This window comes from Stenella coeruleoalba, assembly GCF_951394435.1.
Source record: "Stenella coeruleoalba genome assembly, chromosome: 10".
In the NCBI taxonomy this organism is placed as follows: Eukaryota; Metazoa; Chordata; class Mammalia; order Artiodactyla; family Delphinidae; genus Stenella; species Stenella coeruleoalba.
In genome coordinates this window covers 98,759,049-98,772,707 of record NC_137156.1, presented here as the reverse complement: position 1 = coordinate 98,772,707, position 13,659 = coordinate 98,759,049, and the positions used below count along the sequence as shown (strand labels likewise).

The 13,659-nt window shown below is 51.4% G+C and overlaps 1 protein-coding gene across 1 annotated transcript in view; it reads right to left on the bottom strand.

Moving 5' to 3' along the window:
• SLC6A11 (solute carrier family 6 member 11) overlaps positions 1 to 13,659 on the bottom strand; it is a gene marked incomplete at its 3' end in the record, with an annotated part of 119,659 nt that overhangs the window by 93,731 nt on the left and 12,269 nt on the right. The window contains exon 5 of the mRNA XM_079933859.1: positions 1,890 to 2,022. Coding sequence (XP_079789985.1) covers positions 1,890 to 2,022 — 133 coding nt within the window. The remainder of the gene's footprint in view (positions 1 to 1,889; positions 2,023 to 13,659) is intronic.

Here is a 13,659-nt window from a genome sequence, read left to right as displayed (position 1 = left end):
TAAGTTTTATAACAAGATGTTTTTAAATCACCGTCTACTCAGCACATATGATCAGTTCCCCATTCTGCTAAGTGCTGAAATGTGCAGCCTTGCATCTCACTCCTACAACCATCCCTGAGACGAGGTCACTCATCAATCCCTGTTTTGCAGAAGAGGAAACAGGCTCAGAGAAGTTAAGTGATGCACCCAAAGTCTCAGCCAGTGAGAGAGAGAGACCTGAGGTGTGGACCATGGTTCCAGACCCTGGTTCTCACCCCCTCCAGTCTTTCTCCTCTTCTTTAGCCAGAAGAGGCAGCAAGGGGGGCATGGGGGCAGGATGCATGTAGTCGATAATGCAATGAATTTTATGTTTGGAAAAACAAAAAAAAATCCTATTGTCTTTAAGACACAAACCAGAGAAAGCAAAGATCAGCAAAATCACCTCGGCTGAGGGGACATGAGAGTCTCTGTTCTACTCTCCGGTCCCTGAGGCACAGCTATGACGACTTTCTAGTCCATCCTTGGCCTCCTTATAGCCCACAGCACGGGGCTTGTTGGTATCTCTTCTGTGTTCTCCTAAGCCCCTCCTGCAGGTCTGCCCGCCTCCCACATTCTAGCAGTTTCCTCTTCATCTCACCTACCCCTGTGGGAGCCAAGGGGACCATCTTTTGCAAAACGTCCCGGAGTTATTAAGTTCCTATTTCCTTGGACGTTTCGTCTTCACCCACTGCCCCAGCCAATAACTTAGAATAAAGTTTATGAGCAACTGCCTACCAGAAGCAGGCAGGCGGGGAGTGACACGGTCAGGGTGACACAGGCATTTAAAAAAAGTCTGATTTTCCTCTTTTCCACAAATGAGGAAACTAACGGCATTGACGCCCAGCCACAGGACCAGGGGTGATGGAAATGGTGGGGACTGGTCAACCTAGTATCCCTAGAAGCAGGTGGCTGCGGCCCAACTCAGCCCACTGCTACCGGGTAGGCGTGCAAGCCCAGCGTGGCCCAGTCTTCCCACTCAGCCCACTGCTACCGGGTAGGTCATCAATCCCAGCATGGCCCAATCTTCCAACTTTCCGAGCGACAACAGAGTCCTACTTCTTTTTCCACATATTTCACATGAAACTTCCTGATTTCTGAACGTTGGTAACTAATTCTCCCCCGCCTCTTTTCTTTTTGATATGATACAGGAGTGGGCTGGACTTGGCCATGAGCTACACAGTTATAACCTCTAGTGAGACTTGTGGTACAGATGGCTGTACGCATCAGACGGCCCTTTGCTGCCCTCACTTCTAAGCCTCCCTGGCGGTTGGTAAGCCTGGGCCTTAGGCTCAGGCCGGTGGCCTGTGAGTGGAAGAGCCGCAGTACCTTCCAGGCCAGGGCAGTGCAGAGCTGGCTGTCTCCCCCCATTTCTCCTCCCCTGTGAGGCACTGGCCCTGGAGGCCACCTGCTGCAGCCGGCACAGCAAGGCTACAAGATGGAGGCTGGTGAGAACTCGGGATCTGTAGCGGAGGCGCCCAGCACCACCTGCCCTAGCACACGCCTGGAGTGCAGGTCTTCATTACAAAAACCCCATGGTAGTAGTTCAGCATTTCCTGCTTTCCAAAGCACCTTAACTCTACTTTCCTTATATGACTCTCAACCCAGTTAGAAAACAGGACCAGGCTCTATTATTTCACAGGTGAGCAAACTGAGGCTCAGAAGGTAGAACCGAACACCCCGAGGTGTGTGGCAAACAGGCGGTGGACTGGGATTCCAGCTCTGGACTCCTTGTCTAGCAATCCTCCTAGCCTCCAACTCAGGAGCTGGCCTTCGCCACGTGAGCCCCCTGGCATTCTCTGGGTCCCCTGTGGCTTGTACAAGGACGACTCGCCCCTCCCCTGCCCACGGCTAGCTAAAGATCCACCTCTTACTTTTCCTGTGGACTTGGTCCCCTTCCAGATGCAGAAGTAACAGATGGTCCAGGCTGCCAGCAGACACAAGGCCAGCTCCCAGCGAAGGTTCCCGATGTGCTCGATCCCATCTGAGATGGCCAGGACCCGGCGCCTGCAGAAGGGAGGGCAGAGAGTCACGGGGGTTGGAGATAGCCCACACTGACCCCACCATAAGCAAAGCTAGTGCTGCAGAGGGGCAAGGACAGCCCACTCATTCGCCCACCATTCACCAAGGGTCTTCTCTGAGCCAAACTCAGGGCCGGGTGTGGGAGCCTCAGAAAGGAGAAAGACTCAGCCACAGCCTTCATGGATTCGCTCCATGGGGGATAGGATGCGGGTTAGCAGATGGTTTATGGAAACAGTATGGTAAGAGCTGCAATGGGAAGAAGCACAGGGACTTTGGGAAGACCGAGAAGTACCTAGCCCACCTCAGGGGTGCTGGAAGACGGCAGGACGGTCCATAAACATCCCAGGTCCCTCCCTCAGGGGAGATTACACAACCCTGCTGAACTCAACGGTGGCCAGAGGACTTGCTTTGACCAGCGGCACACACTTCCCTTCAGACGGAGGCGTTCAGAGGCAGGCGGTGTGGTCCGCCATGTTCTCTTCGCCCTAGTGTGGCTCTCATAACAGAAGCATGTGTCAAGGTGGACCTCTAGAAGCCCAAGTTCCCAAGTGAGTACATGAGCCCTCCTGCCACCCCACATGAGCGGGGTGGCTTTTTTTAAATGCAAGAAGCAAGAAGCAAACTCTGCTGAAAGACAAATGCTGGATGATATCACTCTATGTGGAATCTAAAAAATACAACCAACTAGTGAATAAAACATAAAAGAAGCCGGCTTCCAGATACAGAGAACAAACTAGTGGCTACCAGTGGGGAGAGGGAAGGGGGGAGGAGCAAGACAGGGGTAGGGTTTTTTTTTTTTAAGGGGTTATTATGGGATTATATAAATCATGGGTGTGAAGATTTTGAAAATTGTAAAGTACTGTAGAACTTAAATAACCTTTCATTCAAAAAAAAAAAAAAAGCCACAAAAACAAAAAGAAACCCAACTCTGTTGCTTCAAGCTACTAAGTAAGATCTTTGTTACTGCAGCATAACCCAAACTCTCCTGACTGCCACAGGTGTCCGAGAAAGCTTTCTGGAAGAAATGATATTTGAGCCAGATTTTGAAGGATGATAGAGTTTAGCCAGGAGAAGGAGGGGGTAAAGATTGTTTTAGGCCCAGGGACTAGCAAAAGCAAAGGCCAGAAAACGGAGCATGGGATACTTGGGCAACGAGGAAGCCCAGAGACCAGAAGCGAAAAGCAGGACAGATAAACAGAGGAGGCATCCTCGGGAGCCTTGAATAGTGTGCCAAGGGGCAGGAGGGGAGGGTCCCAGAGGGCCCAGGCCACAGGAGAGGGGGACCCTGGCTGCGCTGAGCCAACGTGATCAGCCATGGCCCTCCCTCAGACCCCACCAGTCCTTCAGGGCTGACACAGGCCTGGCTCCTACAACCCAGCCTGGGGTTTGTGCTTCTCTAAAGTCAGACTCGCCACGCTCCATATTGTGCAGAACCATGGCACCAACACAAACCCCCTCCACGCTCGCTCCACGAACCCCATGCCGGCTGCCAAGCCACCCCCACCGGGCCACGCCAGTCGCCTGGGCGCTCTGGGAACGTCCTTTGAGAAAGCAGCTCCCATCCCACCAAGCATGAAAGCCTCCCTCAGTGTCTGTCTCCCTGGGAATCCACTCGGGGCCTGATTTTGCATTAATTACTCAATGACACCAATTAGCGCTGGTCTGCAGGCTCCCTCCAGCCCCAGCCCCTGTCGGAGAAATCAGGCAGGCCCCCAAATAAAATTGGGCTGTGTGCAGCCGGGGATTTACTCGAAAGGAAGCCAGCTCCCACACCTATAGGCAGAAGGGGGGACATCTCCTAAATATACATTTATTGAGCATGTACTAGGTACCAGGCACTATATTAATACTGAAGATAAAAAGGCACGCATGGTATGGGGCTTGCCCTGTACTAGGATAAGTTGGACCAAAAAAAGTCCAAGTTATCTGAGAAAGAAAGGAGACAGCTGCTTAGCTATAACGGTTACTTTATTTGCTTCTTATATCTTAGCAGTCTTTGGCTTTAATTCGTTTTAAAACGACAGGCTGTATTAAATGAAACCTTTAAGAGTATCTATCATTAAAACAGAGCAGCAGGACCCAGAGCATGGCCCTTGTGGGGTGCTTGCCAAAAATACAAAAATTCCTGTGGACCCACTGAGTCTGAATCCTTACAAAATGGTTCCCGGGAAGCTACCTTTTCCTACGTTTCCCGGAGGATTGCTCATGCACAGCAAGGCTTGAGCAACACCGGAGAAGGAGAATTTCCTGGTGTTGGAGGAAGATGTACAGACTCCAAGGGTTTTGTTTTGTTTGTTTGTTTCTGAGAGGACGTGGACAGGGAGTTAGGGATCCTCTGAGAGGGTACTGAAGGGATGTACTTTCTCCCCAGAGAAATACCCTGATGTGCCCATTCACTCCCCAAATTCTGCAGGAACTTCAGGGTGCTCACAAACTCCCCTGTCTTCAGACTTAGAGCCTCGCAGCCGCGGATGCATAAGTACCACCTTACAAACTGCCCCCCGAAGCTTCCCAAACACCCATCAGGTGGCGAATGAAAAGGGACAACCCAGAGCAGGAAAGAAAGCGGCTACGGCAGACGGAAATGCCCAGGGTACTCTCTGTGCCTGTCACTGCAGCCTCGAAATCTCCATTAAAGAAACACTGAGACAGGCCTAGCAGGGCTGCATGCACACCCATGCCCTCTTGCTGGTGAGGTTGTTTCCTGAACAGAGAATCTGAAAACTGGAAACAGCACAGGGACAGAGGGAGAAAGAAGGGAGCAGACCCGCCAGGAGAGAGCTGGTGCAGGCCCCCCTCTTCCACAGTTTGGATGCTGCAAACTTTTGAGTCATGCAGCTGGCTTCGGCGCCCTCTCACTTAATTGAACAATCTAATTCCCAAAATGGGAAGCAGATTACTAAAAGCTATGCAGGATGAATTGCTCTTTTGTTCCACCAGACATTATTTGAAAACATCCTCAAACTATTTTCTTTAGGTTTAACCAGCACTGACTCTAACTAGCAAGGGACATTGAGTTTCTAAAGAAAGGAGGCTCGGGGACCAGGTTCTCAGCCTGCAGGACTGCGGGGTTGTTTTCAAATCTACAAGGACAGCCTTTGAGAGCATGGGAGCTGGGACACTCAACTCTGGAGACTTGGAGAAAGCACAGCTCTTCCTGGGAAAAAAACTTTCTTAATGACCCTCCCCCGTGAAGCGCCGGGACAGAAGAAAGGTCTGAATAAGGAAGAGTTTCCTGCCAACACCCTGGCAAAAAAGGACCCAGGAACAGACCTCCCGACACCGTTCAGGGGGCGGGAAATGTTGAAGACTGGATGGGGCCCTTCGGAAGGATTCATTTACCCGAGTAATATTGTGCACCTACTACGAGCCAGGCATGAAAGCAGGTTCTTCGTGAAGCATTTTTTTCAGGCCATAAGACTATTTCTGGAGATTTCCACCCAGTACCTGGAGGTGTAATGCCTCTGCTTCTCCAGCCCTGGGCACACACAGAGATGGCTGGGCTCAAAAGCCAGCTCTGCTCCTGACAAGCTATGTGACCTTGGGGAAGGGACGTCACCTCCTTTCCATAGGTTTTCAAGCAGGAACTCATCTCACCCTCCCAACAATCCTCGAGGCAGACGCAATTGTTATCATCATTTCAAAGATGGGGAAACCGAGGTGCCAGGCGGTTAGGTAACTTGCCCAAAGTCATGCCGACAGCAAGTGACGGGCGGGATCTGAACCCAGGGATCCTGGCTCCAGGGCCCAGACTTGCAGCTGCAGTGCTAGCTCCTAGATTCCCCCATGACACTAAGAGGTGTTTGGGAAGCTTCGGGGGGCAGTTTGTAAGGAAGCCCTTCCTTCCTTTACAAGTTAAAGCCATGTTGAATGCACCCCCCCAAAGCTACCTCACGTGACTTCGTGCGCTGGGCAAAAGTAGTACACAGCACGCATCCTTCACGCATTTATGAATTTATTCAAGTGATACTTATTAAGGTGTTTTCAGTGTGTCAGGTACTGTGCTACACTTGGGGTCCTTCAAGAGCTCATGGTCCACGGGGGAAGACGGACAAGTGAACAGAGCAGAGTGTGGAGAGGGTCAGGACAGGGAAAAGCAGAGGAACCTCACTGCAGATCTGGCCAGTATCTGGACGTGGGAGCGGGGCTGTGGAGGCCCTGGAGGGTTAACAAAGAAGAGGGAGGCATTTGGGGCAGAAAGTCCACCAAAGGCAAAAGCCAGGAGGCTGGAACAAGGGCTCGATGTGCAGCAGGAAGCGGGGTAAGAAGTGGGGGCAAAGGATGAGGCTGGAGTGATGAGCAAGAGCTGGACTCTGAGCCTTGCTGAGGAGCTGGGGCTTCATCCTGAGGGTGATGGAAGCCGAGAAGAATCTTAAAAAAGAGGAAGACTACATCAGGTGCATGTTTCCGAAAGCTCTCTTTGGCTGCACTGGAAAGACTGGAGGGTAAGGGTGGAATGGAGCGAGGTGCCCAGTGTGGAGACTTTTGCCTTAATTTGGACAATAAAGAGGGAGGGGCTGGACGAAGGTAGGGAAATGGCCCTGGAGGGGAACAGATGGGCTGGGGAGCAGCAGGGGTGCAAGGTGGCTGCCTGGGGGTGGCAGGTAGCAGGGAAGTTGGAGGTCCAGACGGACGCCAGGTTTGTACCTTCATGGATGGGGGTCATTAGCTGAGCAGGAATGAATTGTCAATCGGTGTAGAGGAGGAGGAGGTGGAAGGTCAATCTTTTTTTGTTTTGTTTTGTTTTGTTTTTTGCGGTACGCGGGCCTCTCATTGTTGTGGCCTCTCCCGTTGCGGAGCACAGGCTCCGGACGCGCAGGCTCAGCAGCCATGGCTCACGGGCCCAGCCGCTCCGTGGCATGTGGGATCCTCCCGGACCGGGGCACGAACCCGCGTCCCCTGCCTCGGCAGGCGGACTCTCAACCACTGCGCCACCAGGGAAGCCCCGGAGAGTCAATCTTTTAGATAAGGTGATTTTGAGATGCTTGTGGAACACCCAGTCGGCTGCAAGGCCCAGAGGCAGCTAGGTGTCTGGGTACAAACCTCACAATAGAGATGCAGGCAGGAGATTCAGACCCGAGCCCTTGGCCATCAAGTGTCCTGGGAGAGCATGAGGCCGCCTGGGGAGAGCCGGAGAAACGGGAGGGAGAGGGCTGGCCACAGAACCCCCAGAACCCCATCACTTACAGGGCAGATGGAGGCTGAGAGGAGCCCTTTGAGGAGAGAGAGAAGGGTTAGGCATCCCTGAAGAAGGTGGCATCCCCAGAGGCAGAGGGAGAGAGCGTTCCAGGAGGGCAAGGAACCCATCTGCCAAGTGCCTCCAAGCGGCCTGGTGAGAGGGAGAGCGCTGCGGGATTCGGGGCCAGAGTGGCAGGTGAAGCAAGGAGAGCTGCCTAGCCCTGGTGGGGCAGACTTCAGACAGCGGCACGCAGGGAGCAGAGGGGAGGTGAGACCTGTTGAGGCGGCTCTTTGGAGAAGTTGCTCTGATGAGAATGCGAACTAGTAGTTCTTGGCCACAGGGCATCAGAGCTGTCTTACCTACGCTTGTTTAATTTTCAGGTTGGCATGACTGGGATACTTAATGGAAAAGAGCCAGGAGGGAGGGGAAGCTTCAAATGCAGAAGGGAATGGGGGGCGAGGGAGGAAAGAAGCAGGTAGAAGTCTCTGAGATGGGCAGCAGGGAAAGAATCCATGCGTGGAGACGTCATTTCTACAGGAAGAAGAGGGAAAGAATTGGGAATCCAAGAGGTGAGTTGAAAAGCAAACTATCCTCATTAAGAGACTCTCAGAGTAAGGAACAAGAAGGAGCTGGTAGCAGAGGGGACTGTGGCAGGTGCCACCCAAGAGCCCTCACATCTCACTGCATTCAGTCCTCATACCAACATAACTACCATGAGGGCATTCTTATACCCATTCTACAGGTGGGGAAACTGAGGCCCAGAATGGTGAAGCAACTGGCCCAGATTGGGACCTGAAACCAGGTTCTTCTGATGGCCACACATCCTTCTGTCTCGGCAGAAGCTGACCCCAGAGAGAGGATGCCTCCCACTCAAGGCTTCTGCTATATCCTCCGCAGTCTGAGGGAAGTGGCTGGAATCCGATCCTGCAACACCCTCACTGTCCTCTCTGTGTCTCACATACACAGAGGGGCTGAGTCCAGAGGGAAGGAAACAGCCTCATACCTGGCGCTTTCCTTCCACACACTAGCTTCCAGAGCCGAGAGTCGTTTGACCAAAGAAAGCAAAGATGGAGTAGACCTTTCTCTCCCACCACCGCAGAGGGCCTGGGAGGGGCGCTGTGGGAACGGGTCCCAAGCCGACCGGGGAGGCCTCATCTCAGTGTCCAGCATGGAGCCGGCAAACGCATCACCTTTCTTTAACCTGCCATGGAGGGTAGCACTGCCAGGGATGCAGAGGCCGCCCTAAAAGCTGGCACTGAGGGACTGCGCTATAAATAGCCTTGCTCAGTCCTCCTTTCTGGTCTCCCAAAGCAACAAACAAAGACAGCCCATCACCCAAACAAATGCGCCTTCCCTGCCCCCTCCATAATCCCTCCACCTTCGGGGTCCTGCTCTCACTTCCCCGGCCCAGTGCAGGCCCCCAACTCTCCCCGTGTACGGGGTCTGCTCCTGCAGAGCCCTCGGTCGAGGCCCTAAACTGAGCTGAGGACTCAGGGCAAGGGCCCTCCTAGGCCTCTGCATCATGTATTCACTCAGGAGAGTGACTGGATGCTACCTGCGCGTTGCTGAGGGCCCTAAGAGCAAGGCCTGCAGTGATGAGGAAGGCAGGTGAGTCCTGCCCTCAGGGAAGAGAAAGGTGATGACAAGGTCAGTGACAGTCTGCACTCCCTTCATGCTTACTGAGGCCAGTGCAACCATGATTCCTACTTTACTGATGGGAAAACTGTAGCTTAGGGCAGCAACATGCCCAGAAAGGCAGAGGCAGAACCTGAAGCCACATCTATCCAACTTCAGAGACACTGCTCGGACCCATGGCCCCATCTTGGGGAAGATGGACTAGAAATTGTGTCACCCAGGGAAGACAACTAGGCAACGAAGCTGGTCTGTGGGGTCTGGAGCTCCCATGCCAACTTCTTCTATCACTGCAGAAATCTTCCTCCCAGGTCGCGAGAAGTCCCCTCCAGTCCCCTCCACTTTCCAGGATTCATTCCACGGTTCTCTCTGCCAAGAATGTCCCTGTAAATTCTCACATGCCTTAAAAATTCTGCCTGTCCTTCAAGCACCAGCTCAAATAATACAAAGCCTCACCAAGTGCTTCCTTGGTCCCCACCTGTACCCTGAGGACGGGTCCCTCCTTCCCCATGAAGGTGCAGTGAGCATCTACACGCACCAGGCACTCCTAGGTCAGGGGTCAACAAACAGTTTCTGTAAAAGGCCAAATAGTACAGATTTAGGTTTCGCAAGGCATATGGTCTCTGTCCCAACTATTCAACTCTATCCTTGCAGTGTGAAAGCAGCCAGAGACAATATGTAAATGAACACTATGGCTGTCTTCCAATAAAACTTTATTTACAAAAACAGGCAGCAGATGGGATTTGGCCCATAGTTTCCTGACCTCTGTCCTAGGCTAATGCTTCCCAAAGAACACTAATCCTTTAATACACCCTGAGGTCACACTGGGACCTCACTGAGAAATGGCTGCACATTATAGCCCTCCTTAGAGAGGCCCAATGCTCATTAGACTATTAAAGGCTCTGAGAAGTCCTGCAATAAAGACACCTCTATAGCTCTGTCTAACCCAATGTTTCCCAATCTTATTTAGAACTATTCCCCATTAAAGTGAAAATTAAAACCACAATGAGATACCACTAGGGTGCACCCAAGAGGACGGCTGTAATCAAAAAGACAGACAACAGGGCTTTCCTAGTTGCACAGTGGTTGAGGGTCCACCTGCCGATGCGGGGGACACGGGTTCGTGCCCCGGTCCGGGAAGATCCCACATGCCGTGGAGCGGCTGGGCCCGTGAGCCATGGCTGCTGAGCCTGCGCGTCCGGAGCCTGCGCTCCACAACGGGAGAGGCCACAACAGTGAGAGGCCCGTGTACCGCAAAAAAAAAAAAAAAAAAAAAAAAAAAAGACAGACAATGATAAATGTCCTCAAGAATACGGAGAAATGGAACCCTCACATATTTCTGGTACGAATATAAAATGTTCTGGCCACACTGGAAAAGTCTGGTAGTTTGTTAAGAATTTAAACATAAAACTCAGCCATTCCACTCCTAGGTTATTCAAAAAGAGCCCAAAACTGAAAACCACCCAAATGTCCATCAACCAATAGACAAACTGGGGTCGATCCATACAATGGAATATTATTCAGCCACGAAAAGGAACAAAGCAGTGACACACGCTAGAATATGGATGAACCCTGGAAACATGATGCTAAGTTTCATGAGGACAGTAACAGAGACCACACACTGCATGACTCCACTGAATATGCAACGTCCAGACTACACAAATCCACAGAAACAGATAGCAGGTGAATGGCTGCCTGGCAGGGACAGTGAGATTAACTACAAATGGCATGAGAGATCTTGCTGGGGAAATGGAAATAGTACAAACCTATTTTGCGGTGACAATTTCACACTTGGCAAGTTTGCTCGAAAATCACCTACTTGCACACCTAAACAGCGTGCAGTTTATGGCATGTAAATTATACCACAAAGCTATTAAAAAGTTGTTAAGAAGGAAGTGCCCCATCACGTTTCTGCCTTTCCAAAGCAATACCTCCTAACTTTGTGTAGAACACACTTTGGCACGGAGCACTGGGCAGTCTCGCGTATGTTGTCTTGTTTTACACCCACTGCCCAGAGCAGACTGAGGCTCCAAGTAGATATGGACCTTGCCATAGATCACAGACTGGAAAGTGGCAGAGCCTGGCCTGGCACACCAGTCTCCTGACCCCAAGTTCAATGCCTGTTCTGGTCCTGCATGGCTGGAGGGTAATATCCAGCAAGATAGGAAGCAGTAAGGAGAGGTGTCTATAAGTAGGGATCCCACGCCACGGAAAGGGCCTCACTGCTCCGTGGCTGGAATCCCAGCGCCCTTCTCCTCCTTACCAGGACTCAGCACAGCCTTCCCAGACCCCCGGGTTCCCCTGGTACAGCAGCTCTGTGTTATGAGTGGCCAAAAGCTCAGGGAGGGTCTGACACCTGGCGGGGTCGGCCCCTCCAAGACACTCTGTGTTAAGGCTGGCAGAGAGCCACTGTCTGCGACGGAGGGACTGCGGGCAGGAGAGGCACACGTGACATCAGGAAAAGCCCTGGACGAGAGATCCAGAGCAGGAGCGGGCATCTGCCCCCAGGTCCAGGGTATCCCACCAGGAGGCCTCTGTTTTTTGAATGACACCTCATCCACCTGAGCTGTTGGGTGGGAGAGTGGGGAAAGGCTGAGAAAGGGCAAGATGCAGGGGTGAGCGGAGCCACCGTCGACTGGTTACTGCCCGCCTGCTTCCATCACTCTATGCTGACTGCACCTGGAAGGGTGGTGAGGTGCACCCATTTGCCAGGGAGGAAAGTGAGGTTCAGAATCACCTGCCCAGGGCCCCCAGGAGTGAATGGGAGAGTCAGGTCCCAGCTCTGGTGCTTCTTCCTCATCTTAGAGGTCTTCCAGGGAAAGCATGGAGCAGAGTGTGTATGTGTGTGTGTGTGTCGTGTGTGTGTGTGTGTGTGTGTGTGTGTGTGTGTGTGTGTGTGTGTGTGTAAATCTGGAGAGTTTCAAACACTTTCTCCTGGTTTTATTAGAAGTAATAAGGAATCGGGATAACACGCTAAAATTTGGGAACAACCCCTTCTGAGTTACTCTCTGCCTGAGCCTGAATTCAAGTCATTCATGAACCTCTTGTGCCACCAGCTGCAGGGCCACAACATACTCCAGGAGGCCAGCATCAATTTCCATCTCTCATCACAGTAGATCAGAGTCCGCTTGCCTCACCCTCAAGGCCTGGCTCAGCTGGAAACCACAGTATTCTGTTAAAAACAACATTCAAGTCATTTCCTAAAGGTACCTCTTGAAATCCAACAAGACAAAAGCCAACAGGTGTTTTGTGTTTTGTTTGTGCTGGGCGCTGGAGACAAGTCATTCCTCATTCGTTCCTCCCTCCCTCCACCAATTATACATCTCCATCTACAGCAAAACTCTCTCTTCAAGACCCTAGGGCCACAGGGCTGCAGATAGAAGGGACACACCAGTCGGATTCTGCCCCGTGATAAAACAGGAAGCTGATGGCATTTCAGACATGGGCGGGAGGAGCATGTACGGAAGGGTGGAGGGATGCAGGTGGGATCAGAGAGGGCCGGCTCTCAGCCCAGCTCCAGCTCTTGCTAGACAAGAGAGGCACTTTGGATAAGTCCCTTAACCTCTCCCTGCCTCAGAATCCCCTGAGTGAGATGGGAATCTGTTCAGTGATGCTGTATCATGTATCCCCTGAGTGGGTGGATTAAATGAAGCGATAGGCCTGGAGGGCCATGCTCAGGGCCAGGGTACACAGTAGCTGCTTAGCAACTAACTGCAACTTCCCTTGCTTTACTTCATCCATCAGGATGTAAAAGGAATCTCAGTCAGAACTCTCGTGGTTCCGTAAATCACTGCTTCCCATTACTCGGTGTAAGACATCCACTATTTATGAAAACAAATGCCCTCATAGCTGATTTTATATACAAATATCTTTAATGATCAAGACTGGATAATACTAGGAGTTCTATAAAAGGGAGCTGATCTAAGAGATGAATTACGTTTCTGAACCTGGGAACTTATACTCTTCAACAGACAGGGCAAAAGCAAAGTAAGAGGACACAACTCCACGAGGTTAAAAAACATTCATTCATTCATTCAATCTTCCATCCATGTGTTTGAATAAATATTTTGTGAGCACTTAGAATGTGCTGGCAGGACAACAGGGAACAAAACAGGACAGTCCTTGCTGGCATAGGGCTTATAGTCTAATGGAGGGAGAGAGAGAATAAACTAGTAAAAAAGACACAAGGATTTCAGGTAAGTCCTACGCAGACAATAAAACAGACAGATGGGGTTGAGAGGGACCGGGGTGCCGATTCAGCTGATAAGTGGAAGCAACAGGATGGGCAGGGAGGGCTTCCCAAATGACACGTGAATTAAGACTCAATGATAAGAACGAGCCAGACACCCAAGGACTTGGTGAGGAAACTTCTAAGCAAAGGGACTCTTCTATGCAAAAGCTGGACACTGAGCCTAGGACAAGCCCAGGACATACGAAAGACAGAAAGAAGGCTGGTGCAGAGGAGGGCAGAGGGGAAGACGAAGGAAGCAGGGGCGGCCTCGGGCCCACAGCAAGAATTAAGAGTTTCACTTCAGCAACTTGGAGCCCAAATTTTGTGTCCAACTTAAAATCAGTTCAAGTGGCCACATGATTTAGAAATAAACAATTTTTTAAAACCTCCTCCAGGAAAGATAAACCAGAAAGACAAGACTGCATCCTTCTGAATAAAGATAGAGAACTGAATACCCTTAGAGCTTAATGCAGGCTCAGCACACAATATGCTCTCAACAAATGTGTGCTGAATGGATGCCACACAAAAGCGATTTCAACTGTATACATGGCGAGAATGCAGTTGCTTGCAAAACCCTGGG